This window comes from Diplotaxodon limnothrissa, linkage group LG8 (genome assembly GCF_057381915.1).
Source record: "Diplotaxodon limnothrissa isolate DT_005_m linkage group LG8, D_limnothrissa_male_GT1.1, whole genome shotgun sequence".
NCBI classification, from domain to species: domain Eukaryota; kingdom Metazoa; phylum Chordata; class Actinopteri; order Cichliformes; family Cichlidae; genus Diplotaxodon; species Diplotaxodon limnothrissa.
In genome coordinates this window covers 20,716,119-20,734,337 of record NC_140603.1, presented here as the reverse complement: position 1 = coordinate 20,734,337, position 18,219 = coordinate 20,716,119, and the positions used below count along the sequence as shown (strand labels likewise).

Sequence of the window (18,219 nt, the reverse complement as noted above, 5' to 3'; positions counted from 1 at the left end):
TTTAAATAATGTGTTTAACCATTCATTTTGGAGGCTCAAAATAATCTAAATTACGATCCAAATGAAAGGTCTGGGGATGTCCTACCCGCTATGATTCATGCTTTTTTAAATAACAATTTGTATTATACAAGAGGTCGTGTGGCCCAGAGACATGAAAATGGAAATTTAAAAAGTAAAAGTAAAAGTGTGATGTGGAAGCTTGGGGCATTTGCAGTGCATACACAGAAAACCCCTGTTTGCATAGATACACAGGTTTCATTGGGGGGGGTAGATTCATTATAAAACACTTTTTATTTACAATTAAAGCCAAACAATGTTCCAGTGCTCAGTGTGGAGAGAATGACACATCACAGCCCTCTGACTCAACAGTGGTCTCTATCTCCAGCGGTAACAACAAGCAAAGCAAAGGTTATTACTGCTAGACCCACCCACATTCAGGCTGGTCTCTCCCTGCCTGGCTCTTCCTGGATCTGACGCCCGCATCTGCCAAGTAAGTAACTCTAATCTATAGTTTTTTCCACTGCAATATATTTAAAACAAATATTTCTTTACGTTGCAATAAACAACAGCGAGGAACTTGCAGAAATGTAGCGGCTCATTTTGGCTGTTGACTTTTTTTTGTTTCGTTTAGCTTTGCCTGATCAAACAAACAGCCGTTTAATGGTGACGTTACCAGATAGCAACTAGCAATTAACTTTCTGCTTTGGGGACGTCACAGCGGCACGCTAGCGCTTGTAAAATGTATGTAAGGAATTAAAATAAATATTTTATTAGTCGCCCAGGCCGGATGCTACATGCTAAAGCAGTAACTCGGTTTGAAAGTGTTGTGTAACGTTAACGGACGGCTGGGTCGTTTCTGCTCTTCTGCGTCAGGGCACACGGTTAAATCACTTAATGCTTCTTACCATCACGAACGGGCCAAGGTTTTTATTATTATGCGTTTATCATTGAACAGTAAAATCATAGCTGGTTAGTTGAGAAAATGCAGGCCTGTGATGCTCTCACGAGTATAAGGACTTTGATTTTACTGCTTTTGACGTTAAAAGAGCTTTTCGACGTTCAAAGTCGAAACATGTACTACACATACAACAGTTAGTTGTTTTTAATTACTGTAGGAATTTATGTGAGTTCCCCCTCGCTTACGTATTTTTTCTGTTGCCTAACTGGTGGTATTTACTACGAGTGCCCGTAGCATTGTTTCAAAATACTGAGAAAATAAAACCTGAAAAGCAAGGGAGTGTCAGCAACCAAATGTTTTCCAAGAACTCATTTGTAACACACCCTTGGTCTTTCTGTTCAAACTAAAATCAGTAATTTCGAAAAATCGTCTTTTGTTTGGCTGTCGTTAACTTTTTAAGTTGTGTTTACGCACTTGTTCTTGCAAAATACATGCATTCCTTTTTAAGGAAGGAAGGTCTTTTATCGACACATTGCAAAATATGAACAGATAAAGAATAACAACGTAGTAAATAGGTACATTCATTGAAATTCAAGCATTTTTGTCTTCGTTTTAACTCACGAAAATCATATCTTTAGACATCTTTTTAAACTGTATGGACATTGCTTCAACTTCACACTCAAACTGTTTGATAGTTTCACTTCACAAACACAAACCCAAAATATTTTCCTGCTGGTATGCACAATGACAGTTTTGAAGTTACAGAAAGCATGCTTTGCATATAGCTCAGCAGCTCATTATCTTTTGCCCTGAACAAAATTTGTTCTGTTTAGAATTTCTTTGACATGCAGACTATAAGATTCAGGTATTAAACCACTCACCTTTCACTTAGCAGAATCTAATCAGCTTTGTCCAAATAACATTATTACTTATTAAGATTTGGCAACTGTTGCTTGTTCGCATTATTGAGGGTTTATATTATATTGTTTTCTGAGAATGGGGAAGCAAAAGTTGCACAGTTTGATAAACAGTGAACACATTGCAATGTCATTATCATATGACAGGGATACGGATCAGTGGAAGTGGTGAGAGACATTTAAACAATTTCCTATTGTCTTGGGGAAAATGTTTGTTTTGTTTCTGCTCTATATGAGATTTAACGAGCCCATTCAGTAAACATTCTTTAGACAAAAACATAAATTCCCTGAAAAAGTTTTACATAAAAACAAATATTTACACAGTGATAGTCTCCAGCTTTATTTCACCTCCAGGTTTTGAAGATGAGCTACCCAGGATACCCTCCTCAGTCTGGAGGATACCCACAACAGGCGGGAGGCTACCCACAACAGGCGGGAGGCTACCCGCCTCAACCAGGGGCATATCCTCCCCAAGCAGGTGGCTATCCACCAGCAGCAGGTGGCTACCCTCCTGCAGCAGGTGGCTACCCCCCTGCAGCAGGTGGCTATCCACCTGCAGCAGGAGGCTTCCCCCCACAGGCAGGCGGATACCCACCCCAGGCAGGTGGTTACCCACCAGCAGCAGGGGGTTATCCACCCCAGGGGGGTGGTTACCCCGCTCCAGCTGGAGGCTTCCCTCCCCAAGCTGGTGGATACCCTGCTCAGCCTGGAGCAGGAGGTTATCCATCCATGCCTCCAGCAGGTGAGGCTCCAAGAAGAAGGCATGACAGATTACATTTGTGAGGTACTATTCTTTCTTTAAGCCAATATTTTCTTTCAGGTGGAGGCTGGGGTGCAGCACCAGGTGGCTATGGAGCGGTATGTAAATTCTTATCTCACTCTTCACCTCTTACGTGTCAGCTCGCTAATACTATATGGACTGGCTCAGGCTAAATCTCATTTGTTTAAGTTTCCTTATCTTTACCATTCCCATCTGAACCTTATTTGTTTAATATGCATTTGTCACCATGTACTTAGCTGTCCCTTCATTTGCAGCCAGGAGGAGCTCCGCAGGGATATCCAGGAGGCCCTTCCCCAGGCCAACCCATGCCAGGTTACCCAGGAGCACCTGCCACTAACCCTTCAATGCCTGGATATGGAAGTGGGGGTCCCTCCAACCCTCAGGGCCCTGCCATGCCTGTAAGATGTGGCAGGTGCATGCTGTGGTATTTAACACAAATAGAATTACCACAGCATACACACTTGTTACTGTGTTGAATTTTATCATGTCAGATATATGTATAATTTATTTATATATGTGTTTATCATTTCTTATGCTTTTTAGACAGGGTACAGGGGTTCTATTAAAGACTTTCCAGGGGCTGATCCACTGAAGGATGTTGAAGTTCTTCGAAAGGCAATGAAGGGTTTTGGTCAGTAAAATATGCATTTGAGTATGCTAAACCCATCAGATATAATATTGTTTCCCATTAGCAGTTCATTTGCTCCTTCTCCTTTTACACATCATAAATTGATTCTAACAAAATAACATCTTGACAGGCACCGATGAAAATGCCATTATTGAACTTCTGGGAAATCGTTCAAAAAAGCAGAGGGTTCCATTGATAGCAGCTTATAAAACTACTTACGGAAAGGTACTTTCATAAATAATAATGCTTTTGTGACAGTTTTATCTTAGCTGACTTTGCAGTCAGATGTTTCTGTTTTTCTGCTTAGGATTTAACCAAGGATCTGAAGTCTGAGCTAACTGGAAACTTTGAAGATCTGGTTCTTGCCATGCTGAAGACTCCAGCACAATTTGATGCATCTGAACTCAGAGAGGCTATAAAGGTTGGAAGCTCATGCGGTTGTCTCAGTAAATGGTTTCAGTTTTGGTTTTCCTGCCCAAACCACAATATCTCGCTCATCGTGCATTAGGAAAATAAGTGAATGTGAAATGGCTGGCTGCAAATGAATGTTGATCGCATTCGCTATGCTTTTCTGTAATTGTTTTAGGGTGCAGGAACTGATGAGGCTTGTCTCATTGAGATTTTGTCATCACGCTCCAATTCAGAGATTCAGGAAATTGCCAGAATCTACAAAGCTGGTGAGTTTTAATGTTGTCTTTTCTACTTTTTATTCAAATTCTTGTTGGAAGACATTATTAAGACCTGTTTTTTTTTTATTTTTTTTATTAATGTAAGGGTATATTTTGCTTTAAGCTGAGCAGGCTTATTTGATCAACAGGTAAATAATGAATTCTGAAAAAGTCAGTGTCTGAAATGTCCTATGCAAATATTATGGAAATGAATATATTTTCCTAAAAAGCCCCTCCTTCCTTCCAGAGTACGGGAAGAGCCTGGAGGATTCTATTAGCAGCGACACGTCTGGACACTTTCGCAGACTCCTGGTGTCTCTCTGTCAGGTAGCATCAGCACATTTTGCTGGACTTACAAAGAGCTTTCTCATAAAGGGAAGTTCTGACCTAACTTCTGCACTGTGCCACATAATGTTTTTCTGCTCTCAATGCTACTTCCTTCTATTCTCTCTAGGGAAATCGTGATGAAAGGCCAAATGTTGACATCTCTTTGGCCAAACAGGATGCTCAGGTACTTGTTTAAAGATGGCTTCGTGTCCTCAACGCTCTCTGAAAGCAAATGCAAGCCATAATTATCCTTCTCCTTCTTTCCTCAGAAACTGTATGCAGCAGGAGAAAATAAGGTGGGAACTGATGAGTCTCAGTTTAATGCCATCCTGTGTGCTCGCAGCAAGCCTCACCTTAGGGCAGGTGTGTAGCTCAGGAAGTTTACTATTTTGTTTTCAGTGTCATAAATAGAATCGCTTTAGCACATATGCTTTTAAACCTTTAAAGAATTACATTGTAACTGTCATGCTTGTGTATCTTGTCTTTGAATAGTCTTTCAGGAGTACCAGCATATGTGCGGGAAGGACATTGAGAAGAGCATCTGCGGGGAAATGTCTGGCAATCTTGAGTCTGGCATGGTGGCTGTGGGTACGTTCTTTGGATCTCTTTTTTCCAAGCCTGGACCAAACTGAAGCGACTTTCCAAAGACATGCAAAAGCTTTAAGTATATATTAAAGCCACTGGTTGAGGTTGTTCTGCAAGACTTTCCTATAAATACTATGCAGGTGCAATACAGGCAGCTGTTTGACCTAAATACATGATTGAAAGCAAATGGTGGCAAGACAGACTGAAGACTACACATTGGTTTTTATGAGGCATTTTAAAATTAGAAACTGATTCTTCAATCTGTTAAATGTCAGCAAACACTTCTTGAGGGCTTTGTAGAATCAACTAAGTTATATTTCCAGCTGTATATTAAAGCTAGAAATATAAATGAGGTAAAGACTTAAACTGAGGAAGAGGATACGACACCCTCATTCACTGGCGACTTTCATCATAAGTGTTGAAAGTGTTTGACTGGCACCATAAGCTCGCCAAGCAAGCTCACAAGTGAAGTAAAGCGTAGTTTGTTAAATGTATATAGCAACTACAACATGCACTTACATTTCTAGGTAGGTATACGTCAGGGATCTACACCAGGTTAGACTTGACAGACCTGACACATTGCAACATTTAAACAGTGCTCGGTTGGTACTGTGGAGCCCACAGTCTGCTAAGAAAACGTCCTTCAAAGCCTTCACCAGCCTGAACCGTTTATGCAAGGCCCGATTGGTCTACACTTTTATGTTATTTACCTTAAATTCAGAACCTGCCATTTGAGTACTGCAGCAGAATCGAGACTCAGACGTGAGCCTGCGCAAACTGTAGCCTTAGTTTCCTGTTCTTAGCTGACAGGAATGGTCTTCTGCTGCTGTAGACCTGTAGATGCTGGAGATCTCATGTTGTTTGTGCTCTGCATTCATTAAAAATAACCAAGGTAGTAAAACCACAAATTGGGTCAGTTACACAACCTTATTGGCGGACACAATATAGTGCCAACTAAATATGTACAGAAGTGTCTCATGTTCCATCCATTCAATTTTCACGGTCTTTTCTTTTTAAGCGTGCTATGTCTTCTTGGTTTATATGTACAACAGCATCTTCTGCTCCTTTATTTATCTTTCATTTGACTTTTTTAGTGAAGTGCATCAAGAACACCCCCGGTTACTTTGCAGAGAGGCTCAATAAGGCCATGAAGGTACATCTGTTGTCTGTCATCCCTCGGATAATTAGTTTAGTGCTCTGATTTTGTGAAGAGAGAATGGAGAAGACATAAACGAGGTATTACATTGTGCTCACAGGGAGCAGGGACAAAGGACAGAACCCTCATCCGTATCATGGTGTCCCGCTCCGAGGTAGATATGTTGGACATCAGGCAGGAGTATCTGAAGACCTACGGAAAATCACTGTACACTGATATCTCAGTAAGTCCCACTGTTTTTGTCATTTTGACGATCAAAGCTTAATCACCGTGTGCTTGTTATGTGATGCGTTTTCTCTGGATTTCTCAGGGTGATACCTCTGGGGATTACAAGAAGCTGCTGTTGAAGCTGTGTGGAGGTAGTGACTAAAAAGCACCAAGACCCCAAAGGAGCGTGTCTCAAAAGGACATCATATACATCCACACTGAAACAATGTTATATGACCTTATATTCCGTTTGTTGCATGCATTTAGTGCCATTTTTCTGATTATTACATCAAATCAACATATATATTTTTGATTCTCTTAAATTACATAGTTTTTGCTACTGTATTGCATTTATTCATATTTTAAAGGTGCATTAATATATTTCTTTTTACACAAAAGGTTGAGTGGTAGCCAACAAAATGTGTGTGTGCCTGAAATTAACTAAATTACTGCAATGACTATATTACACAATAATATTTAAAATGTACTTTAGTTTGTAGGAAACCTATTTTGGGGTAACAGTAGAACTTCACAAAGTAAAAAGAAAGTAAGATCTGAAAAAGAGCTAGTGTGCCATATGACAAATTTTTGCAATCCATATAGAAAGAAATATTTAGTACAGCGCTTTGTGAATGTATTGCCAAGCATTGCAACTGTGTGTACCTACTTACAAAGGTGTATGTTATTATTGTATATGCATATGATCATATCCCAATCAATCAATCATTCTCTGAATGTAAGAAATAATATTTGCATCTCTCCTGTAATGGGTGTTTGTTTTAGTTAACTGAAATTTAACTCTTGCTTCCAAGTCTATGCAAATTAGTTTATTGCCAATCAACATTTATTTGCCTTTCACTCAGTGCTGAAACGCCAAAGCCTAAAGACAGATCATATTGTGCCGTTCGAGTAAGCCTGTGGACCTACGCAATTATTTTCTTTTGTTTTGTCTAGCAAACATTCGATAATCTTAGTTGTATGGCTACAGGAAGTTATCCATATTCTGTTTCTCAATATTTTGTTTAGTCTTTCAACAGTGTCCTTTGCTGATTTGTATGCTTTACTGCCAGCAGAGGGCTCTTAGTTCACACAAACAATTCACCTCTGTAGAATTGATCTGCCTGAACTAACTTTTGCTGAGTATTTCCTGCACTAACTACTTTGCTTTGTAACATAATAATTGTCAAAATTCAGTGGATGCCTTAAGAAAAAAAAAAGGAAAAACAACCACCTTTGATTTCAATAAAAAAAAATTTGGCACATTTTCTTTGTGAAATGGGATTGTGTGTTTTGCATGAAAAATGACTGCGTGTGGATTTTGTGCTCTAAGCAGATGCACAATGAACGATTTGCATGTCAAAGCCAGTCTCATTTGCACCACCTAGGTCTGTATTACAGCGAGTGGGTAAGCCCCCTCCACCTCTGAGCATCATGAGCGGCAGCCTCTTGTCAAAAGGTGTGAATAATGTGGCTTACATAAGTTCTGTTTGTGCGTGCGTGTTTGCTTTATAATCTGAGAAGGGGAGAGAAATTCATTCAGGTGTGCTTTGAAGCTCAAGTGATATGGAGTGGAGCTTCATAGAGCTTTTCTCAAGGCTATAAATAGTGTCCATATTGGAGACACGGGTGTCCTAAAGTTGTCTTTCTGTTGTGTTCAGTGGCCTCGAAGTGCAGCCTCAGAGGGGATGTGTTCGTGAGACAAATAGCTTCTTTGCAAACCTTGCTTCTTGTACACTTTCTAACTTTTCATATACACCCGAAATGAAAACAGTCCACCAGCCTGAGGACAAAGAATGATAAATATTTGATGTTGGCATTTGTGTATTTTCTCTCTAGCTAAGATTTTGCACTGATATCTCGTGAAAGATATAGGTCAAAGTGAAATCAAACGGGGGAGAGAGGAGGGCTTCCATTTAGCTTGCTTTTACTTTAAGAGGAGGACAGAACACTTCCGTGATCCTGATTTCTAGACAAAGTGCTTTAATTATTAACTTGTCGATGTGATGGCATAGTGGATGATGCACTCTTTATGGAGCTTGGGACACAAAGACGTCTGTCCACGTCACTGGGCCAAGTGGAAGGTGCAATAGCTGTGAAGAGCAGCCTGAACTAGGCCTTAGCCTGAGGCTTTTTTTCTTATATTACTTGTAATGAAATTTTAAGAGCTTCTCTTAAAACTTGTAATATCACAAAACAAAGGTCTCAATAAAGGTTTATTTCAGACGCAGTAAATCTGCAGTTCATCACCAGCCTTTTAATACTATCATATAAACAATCAGTGTGAGTAAGTATTGAGCAATTTCTTTTTTTATTTGCAGTGGATTTTCTCCAGCCATCCAGTGAGGATTGTGCAGCTAAGTGACATTTGGTTGCCAGGGACCTAATCCTGCTTTAAACTTCATGAGTGCATATAAGCAAATTACAAACCCAAGGATTAGATGAACAACACATAATGAGATGTAGCAGCAGATATCACTATCCAGCATGCAGAGTGGCAGCCTGTGGGGCTTGAGGCTCTTCCTCTGATTTTTGACAGAGTGAGAAAATAAATCCTGTCCAACCATATGCTTTTATTTGTGTGTCAGGAGAAGCAATATACCAGAAGACAGCGTAGAACTCTATAAATTGCTCCCACTTAATGTTAAAAGCAAATGCAAGATTTCAGTGTTTTGAATCTGTTTGATGCTTTTAGGAATTTACATAATTCCTAAACATTGCAACTTGTTTTCTTGGTAAGCGGTGAATAGATTTCCCTGCAGGGAAAAGAAATTAGTGCTGTTGTTACATAATTGTTAAAGCTGTTTCGAATTTAAGAGGGGAAATGTATAGGCACACTGTGTACCACGTTAAGCTTTAGCAAGCTCTAGCTAAGAGTGAAAATCCTCATAAAGGGAATACGCTCTAGCTCTATGTTTAAAAAGTACTAGCAATTATCATAAACAAGCTTTAAGTAGATTTCCACACATCTCCAGTTTAGCTGTGAACACATATAGATATAGACATATAATCTTACATTTAATATTGCTGTCTGATTCTAAACAATTTCGTTTTCGTAAGGATTTTATCTTTTTGTGACGTCTCCCTCCTTTGAGACCTGATGGATTATGTGGAGCAGAATAAAGCTTGCAGAGCGGGGCAGTTGTGTCAGGGGACAATCCAGATGAGAAACAGGCAACTACAATCTGGAGGTATAATCTCCTCACAAAAAAGAGAGATCAAATCATGAAATAAGAGCTGCTAGATTTCCCTTGTAATCAAATAATAGCCTATTCAGATGCCCACAATGTATGTGTGGGATTTTCTGAGCAGACTGGGTTTTAAGAAGTCAAGCAATGTCCGATTTGTAATCTAGTAATATTTACATTTAAAACTGCTTAAGTGTTAAATGTGTTTGAATTTGCATCCATAAAATTGCTACCTAATCATTAGCTGTGTTTTGGAGAGTGAATCACTGTATTACATGGTATGACTTGATGTGATAGTAGAAACATATGATAAACTCTTATAAAATGTACAACAAAGTCATAATAAGTGTCATCCACTGTATCTAATACAATGTGTGTACTGGCATATAGTTATTTTATTTTATTAAAACCTTCAGCCAGTTAGTAATTATCATTAGAATAAATAATAATAAGAAAATTCGGAGGAGAAGATCATCTGGTAATTTTGTGATTTTAGAGCAGTGCACAACCTTTCATCAGTAGGTTTTACTGTAGAGATGACCTGTGATCAGTGACTGTTTCACCAAAAGTACATTTGTCGGCCAGAAACAGTATTTCACTAGAAAAACTGAGAAGTGAAAAATGATCTTGTTCAACAGAATATATATGATTTTATTTTATCACCCTTCATATTCTTCTTGCTGCACAAGAGGGTTAAGGAACCACCAGTCACAGAAATATCTCTGACTTTTTGTCACCTATGAAGACAAATTTCATTAGACCCTGAGAACCTCATGTTATCTTTTGTAAAGGATGCTGAAAGAGTCATCAAAGCTTCCCAACTAAGGTTTTAAACAGTTTATATACTTCACTTAATACAATTACACTCTGGAAATGTTTACGGTTGATTCTGTTATTTCTAGACTTGATATACAACACTTTATGAAACCACTGGGTGGATGAGGAAATGGTTCATCTAAAGCTGGAAAAGAATAAATGCTTACCCAGCGCTCAGTTAATAATTTAATAGTAACACTTTGTCATATAATCACTGCTATATAGATCTCTATATAGCAAAAAAAATTAAGCTAAATGCCTGATATTGCAACTGTGTAGACTATAAAGGTGACTTCTTAATTTAACTATGAGGTCTCCAATATCATCAATCACATCCGAAAACACTAGGGGAAGTAATTCAGGAAGTCTCTGGTACATAATGAGCTACATAAAAGGTCAAAAACCAACAATGAATGACCCTTGAACAGCGCTGTATTCAAAACAGACTGAAAGCACGTCACTGGTTCAGAAATACTTCTCATTCTTAGCAAACGTTTTTCTTGGTGGACGTAGTACGTCCACCAAGAAAAAATATCTAAACTAGATTTTTAATTGTTTACATTTTTAAATATTATGGATAAGATGTAAAAGAGTGACCAATACAAAGGTTTGTAGCAATACAAAAGCCAACATCTTCCATGGGTGTGCATTAGTGCACATGATATGAGTTACCTGCAAATCTGTGCAGGTTTTGCTGCCCTACTGGCACTGTGGTCTTTTTCAGGGAAGACCTTGGTTATTCCACTACACTGTGCATGTACTACAGAAGCATGATCAGCAGTTAAAGTCTACACCAGTCTGCTAGTATTCCAACAAACACTGAACATATTTGGCACACTGGGAAACTAGTTATACAACAAGGGAAGTACAACGCATTTTTTTCTTTAAAATAAAGCAAGAGTTTTCAAACATTTTCTTTCTTAACAAGAAATGATGCAACACAGGAGTAAAAGTCCAACACTCTCGAAAGATTTTGGCCCCAAAAAGTAAAAGCTTAAACCTAATACGTTATATTATTACACTTATTTTGCAATTAATTGTGGGGTTTATATAATTTGCATCATTTTAGCTTTTTGGGAAGGGTGTGTAAACTTTCAAAAACTGGGCATAATAATGAAAATTAAATCGTCCTCAGCTAAAAAAATAAATAAATACTTGTGAGTGAAAACAAGCCCGTCAGTATTGTTTTAGTGTGTTTTTATTGGCATTCTTGAATGCCTTCCACATAACTAACTCACACAGAAAGCGCAAAACCAGTATTACATAAGTTGTGGTAATAATTACAGCGGTAATTATAGCGGCGGGAAGCCAGGTGCGTCTAAAAAAAAAAGCCCCGCCCACGTTTACCTTAAATGTCCATTGCACGGAAATATGATTGGCACAGGGTTACAGCTGCTCGAACGGTGAGACATGGCGGAGTTTGTAGTCTGACTGAGAGCGCTCCTGGAGAGTTTCCACACTTTTCAACATGACTAAAGAACTTGATTTGACGCCGAGGTTGTTTCCGTAGCGCAGGCAAAGCGGGGCTTAAAGAGGCAGAGGCGTCATTTTTCCGAAAAGGATAGAGAGCGGCGGTTGGGAAAATGTGTTGTCATCTTCATGCAGTCAACAGCCTTGGGCAACAAATATGGCTACTTCTTGTGTATCCGTCAATTCGGGTTGAAAACCGTCCTGACTGGGTCGAGCGGGGTAGTTTCGCAGAGTCACGGCAGTAGCCCGAAGTTAAGTTGACTACCAGAAAGATTAAAAGGCTGGGTTTGTCCCGAGCTGGTAAACAGCGGACGAGCGAAGCGGAGAGGAGATGGAGCCCAAGCACAAAGAGTTGTTGGAGAAATGTTACCAGAACTTGGTGGAGTCAATAACAGATGCGGACAGAGTTGTGGACGCGTTGGCTCACTGCGGGACCCTAAGCCAGCCAGAGCGCTACGAGCTGGAGCACAACTGCACCTCCAACTCGGAAAAAGTGGACCTTCTGCTGAAGCTACTAATGAGTAAAGACGGGGACCATTTCGCAGAGTTTTGCACTGCTCTGGAGACAACACACCCTCACCTGCAATCTTTATTGCTGGATGGCATTGGACCAGTGGATCATACGAGTGGTGAGAAACAATTAAAGTGTTAACGACCTCCTAATTAAATTGTTATAAGAGTATAGTGTTTATGAAGAAGGGGCGACGTGTCAGAAGTTAGGGCTTTATCTAAAATACAGTGAAACGGTGTGTTTGGGCCCCTTGCTTTTGATATTGCTTATGATCCAAACTGTTTTCGATCCTCTCCTGAGCATGATCTAACAAACATTAGTGCTATTGACCTTATGACAATTTGATGAAGGGCATGACTTTTCCTTTGGGCAAGACTTTTCAGGGCACAATCATGTGACCTGATGCCTATTTACACTCTCACTACTGTGCTTGTTTCATTTAGCATGTCACCAAAAGTACAGCCTGCTAGCTTTTTTTGTGAAAGCATTTAATGGACCTAAAAAGACTCAATCAATGTAGGGAGGGACTGACTGTGTGTGGGAATCAATAACCCACTATCATAGTCAAACGAATGAGAGATGAATCAAATGCGTTTTAGTGCGCACTGTGCAATGAATTACTCGAGGGGGATATAAACTGGAGAATAAAGGGCATCAGTTTGATTTGTTTTTGGTGTAAAACTAACTACAGTTAAGATTATGTCAGCACCGGTAAGTAAATTACCTTTTTAAATAACTAATTGTACGGTCTTTACAATGTTGCAACTTAAAGGCATTCAGCAAACTATTGTTTTATTATAAACTTGTGAATGGATTCAAAATTGCCTTTGTCCACCTACTGTAATACTCCACAGCAGATGTATAGAAAATTAGTTTCTCTGTGGATTTGTCAGTATAGTATAGTTTTACTACTAACACGATACTGTATAGTGTAATGGTATAGTGCTTGTGGAACTGAAATTATTTCAGAAGTATGACCCCTGGCAAGGAGTTTCTGATTGATTCAGTTCGTCTGGTTTAGTGGCAGGTTTATTTAAACATTATGGATGGATTGGGACTTTTAAGTGATAAATTTTTGGATTTGATACACGTATGACACCAGATGTTGCAAGATACTGCAACATTGGATTTGGGATGCACTGTCTTGATATTCTTAAATATCTCAACCTAATTCAGATGCAGTTGTCCTTCCGAATCTGAATTAGCTGGATGATAGAGTAACTTTTAAGCATTACCAGAAACACAGGATCTCAAAACTCTTTTATTTATCAGTGATCAGATACACTTTTTAGAGAATATTCATCCTGCCTGCTCGGGATACATTAATATATGGACTGTTGGCTTGTCTTAAGAGGTGAACTAAAACTGCATCTTACACAACATTTAATGTTCCAAGGTATTGGGGGTTCCACCTTCGACCCTTATTATTTAACCCTTAAGTTTATCTAATGGTTACTAAATATATCTTGAAGTAAGGATAAGCCTCTGAGATAATATGGTCTCATAATGGCACAAATCGCAGATTAGTTTATAATAACTTTGTAATAGTTCTGTTTTCTATGTGGATAATCACCCTTTTTCTAACTAAGTGATAAATACATGCATGTGATTTTATTCACAGATAAATCCACAAACTATAGATATACTCTCTATTTTTTGTGTTCATCATAAATCTCTTATTGCATTCTTTGTATGCTGAAACAGTAATGATGTATTCTCTGGACTTTACCTGACATCTTATGCAATAGCATAATGCATGCACTCTGACATATGACCCTTACTCAGCACTTCTGTTGCACTTTGACATTTGAAAAACAAACAAACAAAAAAAGGAACATCCATCCAGTTGCTTTCTTGTTTGCTATCGCGTCATACTCAGTTAGCTACCAGGTGTTAATTATGCATTATTTTGGCATAATTCATAAGAGAACGCAAGCTGGACACTTCTGTTAGTTTTTCTGAGCCTTCTCATTTTTGCGCTGCATTTCACAATTGTGCATTGGGTCTAGAACTGAGTACTGATAGGCACTCTAGTTCCAAAGAGCTTTGTACATGAGCATGTTCTGGGCTAGTCATAGTAGTGTGCAAATCCCCGTTGGTAGTCACACAGGACACAAATGGGCTGAGCTGTCTTCTGCTACTGGGCAGACAGGTTCCTCCACTGTGTGGCCAAAAGACGGGCCTTTCCAGAGAAAAGCAACCTATGTTTTTACATAATATGCACCATCAGGAGCCAGTTGCAGTAATTGACAAGTCACCCCAAAAAAATATGAGAGCCACATGTTGGTAAACCCTGCCTGTTCAAATGCTTATAACATGAATGCTAAATATATCCTTTAATCACTGACCTACAAAAAGTTCCACATGATGTAAATATGATGCCTATAGTACCGAACAGGGTGTGTATCGCCCAGGGCTTGGTTGTTTGTTTGTTTTTATTTTTTTGTTTTTTATTTTTTTAAATAAAGATACTTTGTAGTTTCACATAACTATAGCTCTAAGGCCTGCCAGCGGAGACCTTTCTGTTTAGATTGTTCTCATCGTTTCTTAAGGAAGAATAACACAATGGCTGTACATTATAAGGGTGTGTATCATGGGAAGTTTTGCTTTGTCACTGCAAAACAAGAGCAGGTGTTTTGCAGTTAGCGATTAACGAGTGTTATGTAGCTCGATTTCTTGGTTTCGTTCTAGATTTTATTAGGCGGAAAGAAGAGAATCTAGTTGTCTCCAGTGGTTTTGAACTGTTGACACAGAGGGTAGTTATTGCAGAATCGGTGACTCATTAACTTTATACCACAGTACATATCAGAGTGTACTTATTTATAGAAGTAGACTGTAGAAGAAAACTGATGTCTGTGTTCGGCATGCTTTTCAGTCTTCTAACATCTATCTCGCGTAGCAGACTTCTACTTTAATTAGAATAGCTTCTCCGCAGGGACATATGTCATTGTTGCAGTACCATCATAAATGCATATTGTGGTATTTCAAATAATTTCTTTCCAAGTCTTTCACATGTATCTCCAGAGATGAAGTTAAGTGGGATCAAGTAAAATTTCATCTGTTGCTTTGCTACTGACAGAAATGTCTTTTTTTTTTCTTTTTTTTAAGTTGAATGCTAATTGGTTTATTTGTCCAGTTAAAAGTTTGTTTACAAAGTATTAAATCAACTGAAAGGTTGTTTGGACAGAGTGATAATAATCTGTGTTCATGTATGCAGAGGAGCGCTGAGTTTTCATGGTGAAAGTTTAATGTCTGAGTTTATTTTAGAATAGAGTGTGAACAATTTAGTTATGAGAAACTCCACTGATATGAAGGGAATTTAGATAAAGTCAAATTTTTACTTAATTAATATATTTTGTATTGTTTAAGGATGTGTTGTTGGCTCATTTGTTTACTGGTAACATTTTAAAATCAGGTCAAAGACTTGGTGGGCATACTGGGATATTGAACAAAGCAGAGTGACTACAACATTAAAACCTGTGCTTTTAGTGCTATATAACTGTACCATGACTGTGCTATGATACTGGAGTAAATAAGTAAGCCCAACTTAACCATTCTGTTGACAAAAAAAGGGCCTGAATTATATCCCTCATTAAAAGCTGTATTTTATGGTTTTCTGAAATTCAATGTTGATGGACAACACTCTGATCTATTGCTTAGAAAGTAATCTTCCCCCTTTTGTCAATTAATTACTCATTATATACAATATTTAAGTTAGAGCTTTAAGATGCAAGTAGAAAAATGCATAATTCTTTTAATGGAAAGGGGTAGCATTCAGAATATCTTTCATTTATTGTTAGTGGCACATAGTACCAGATGTGATTTAAGATCAGCACTTTACGTTTGAGCGACTGTTCTCACGTTTAAAAGAAATGTTCAAGTTGAGAGTAAACTCCTACTAAAGACAGTCTTCCCACTTTCCGTTTGTTCTTGAGAAGTGGTCTTCTTATACCATAAAATTGTGTACAGATGATCAAGTGGCTGTGACCGTAACTACGAGATCAACCTAAATGAAATGCTTAAGTGGGCAGGGTCAGACCTCAGGTCACATGACTTCCACGGAGCAGAAAAGTAAGTGAGTTATGACATTCTGCACCTTGCCTATTGAGGCACTCTCTGCTCAGAGTCATGGGAAACTTAAGCTAGAGTGAGAACAAAGAGAGCTCAAAGAGAGATCGGTCTCTCCTTTTTCTTTCTTTCTTTTTTTTGTCCTTCAGTGGGAAATAGAGGGTTGAGCCATGTTAGCTGGGCTCCTCATAGTCTCAACTCATTTAGTTAGTGGGAACACGGCCAGTCAGGGGTTGATTTAGAGTAATGGGACGTGGGTAAATAGAATCGTTTGTCATGCTCTAAGTCTACACTAGACTTTACATCAGGAGTGGAAGCTGCTGATGTAACTGAACTATAAGCTGGTCACTCCATAGCAGCGCAGTAAGATCTCAGGAAAGGTGCACTGCTGGCTGTTTGATCAAGCAGTGTGCAGTCAGGCATCAATAAAATTCTAATCCTTCTTGTAGAGGATAAATAACCACGTTTGAAACAACTTGATTAACAAAATATAGTCAATGAAAAAACCTATTGCTAAACAATTCCTTGCTCTACTTTTACTGTAATTTATACAGTCAATGCCCTCTTATATTTTATCAATGTGTGCTTTGTGAGGGATATGACAATTTCTAGCTAAAGATTAATATTTATTGGCTGATTTTCATATGTTTGCATTTTAATACAGATCCCTATTACCATAGTTTTTCCATCTTTATCCAAATATACTGTCATAAACTTGAGCATTTAACATGCTAACTGAGGCCTGTAGAGTCGGAGATGTACCTCAGCATTGCACGCTCTGACCTTGGGCTGAATTTGCTGAGAAGTCCACTTCTGGGAAGAATTAAAATGTTTTCATTTTTAAAAGTGTACCAGTTCTTCATCTCACTGCTTTAGAACTGTTGGTAGTGAAAACATGATGTACTGTAGCAGATAAATATTGGCCACTCCCACTGATAAATGGCATCTTATTTGGCAATATACTGAAGGCAGTCAACACATCTTTTGTTTTTGCTTGTTTTCTTAGAAAAGGTGACAGACCAGATAGTAACTTAATGACAACATTTCTAATTGACTTGACCATTTGTGTAACCATTTGTTCCTCTGTTGTTGTAAAAAGCTAATTGTTTCTTCTGAATCTGTTGTGAAAATTGCACACTCTGGTAGATCGTGACACACACAGATTGCATCAGTTATTTCCCTTTTAAATACTTTTCTCTTTTAAAATCTACTGAAGAATTACTTTTACATTGGTGTGTGTGAAATAACATCATCTTCTTCATATTGTTCAGTGGTGTACATAAAGCTTCCTTTCTGTAACGTTAATTATGAATCACTGTAAGCTATAAAAGAGGGCCTTTCACAAGGGGGGGACTGTGTGATGTTGTCAGAGGAGATAAAAGGAGAAGCTCTAAGGCTGCAGCCTCTTTGGGGCCCTGGCTAGTATGTATTCAAGCTCCCTGCCCAACTGGTAATTAGCTACACTCTGTCAGCCCACAGGCCCGTCATCCCAAGTTGGGGAAAGTCCCACCTTATTATTCCTCCAGCTGGCTTTTTTCAGTAAAGGCTCCCGAATGTAACCCAAGCTGCACTGCCTTGATGTACCATACAATGCTGGAGATGATCATCTGACCATAAAGCAGACACGGTCGAGTACGCTTAGACCTGACTTTAATGTTTCTGTTCATGCTGCAGGGTCCACTTACAGCGTCTTGTCCACCATGCCATCGGACTCAGAAAGCAGCAGCTCTCTCAGCAGCTTAGGTGAGTGTGGTACTCATGATGACTAACGATTTAAGGTAAAGATGGGTCCAAAAAATCTTCTTTGGAAAAGGGGGGGGGGAGAAAAAAACAGTTGTTCTGAGGAACCAGACGGCTTCTAATTGTTTAGACTCTAAGCACATGCAAGTGATTACACAGATGTGACAAGGATTTAAAAATACACACACGAGAGAGAGATCTGTTTCTACTCTAGAAGAGAGGATTGGTCTGTGCTGTTGAAGCTGAACCAGTGTTTATCACT

At 38.8% G+C, this 18,219-nt stretch overlaps 2 protein-coding genes across 2 annotated transcripts in view; both read left to right on the top strand.

The window, feature by feature from the left end:
- Positions 1 to 433: 433 nt before the first annotated feature.
- On the top strand, positions 434 to 7,442 carry anxa11b (annexin A11b). Its single transcript, XM_085360814.1, has 15 exons — positions 434 to 490; positions 2,170 to 2,557; positions 2,636 to 2,673; positions 2,851 to 2,994; positions 3,140 to 3,227; positions 3,355 to 3,449; positions 3,532 to 3,645; positions 3,811 to 3,901; positions 4,140 to 4,219; positions 4,347 to 4,403; positions 4,489 to 4,582; positions 4,712 to 4,807; positions 5,899 to 5,957; positions 6,061 to 6,183; positions 6,271 to 7,442. Exons 2-15 carry the CDS (start codon positions 2,179 to 2,181, stop codon positions 6,328 to 6,330), a joined length of 1,518 nt encoding a protein of 505 aa, XP_085216940.1. The 5' UTR covers positions 434 to 490; positions 2,170 to 2,178; the 3' UTR covers positions 6,331 to 7,442.
- Positions 7,443 to 11,564: 4,122 nt separating this feature from the next.
- The window catches only part of LOC146626817 (disks large homolog 5-like), a 30,260-nt gene continuing 23,605 nt past the window's right edge, over positions 11,565 to 18,219 (top strand). Inside the window, exons 1-2 of the mRNA XM_085361473.1 lie at positions 11,565 to 12,267; positions 17,892 to 17,960. Of these exons, the coding sequence (XP_085217599.1) occupies positions 11,970 to 12,267; positions 17,892 to 17,960 (367 nt within the window). The 5' untranslated portion in view covers positions 11,565 to 11,969. The remainder of the gene's footprint in view (positions 12,268 to 17,891; positions 17,961 to 18,219) is intronic.

What these genes read in the sequence shown, in the direction of transcription:
- anxa11b (XM_085360814.1), top strand. Translation starts at nt 2,179, where the DNA reads ATGAGCTACCCAGGATACCCTCCTCAGTCTGGAGGATACCCACAACAG. An exon ending in CTCAGGGCCCTGCCATGCCT is followed by an intron (nt 2,995 to 3,139) that starts GTAAGATGTGGC and finishes TATGCTTTTTAG; the next exon opens with ACAGGGTACAGGGGTTCTAT. An exon ending in TGGCCAAACAGGATGCTCAG is followed by an intron (nt 4,404 to 4,488) that starts GTACTTGTTTAA and finishes TTCTTTCCTCAG; the next exon opens with AAACTGTATGCAGCAGGAGA.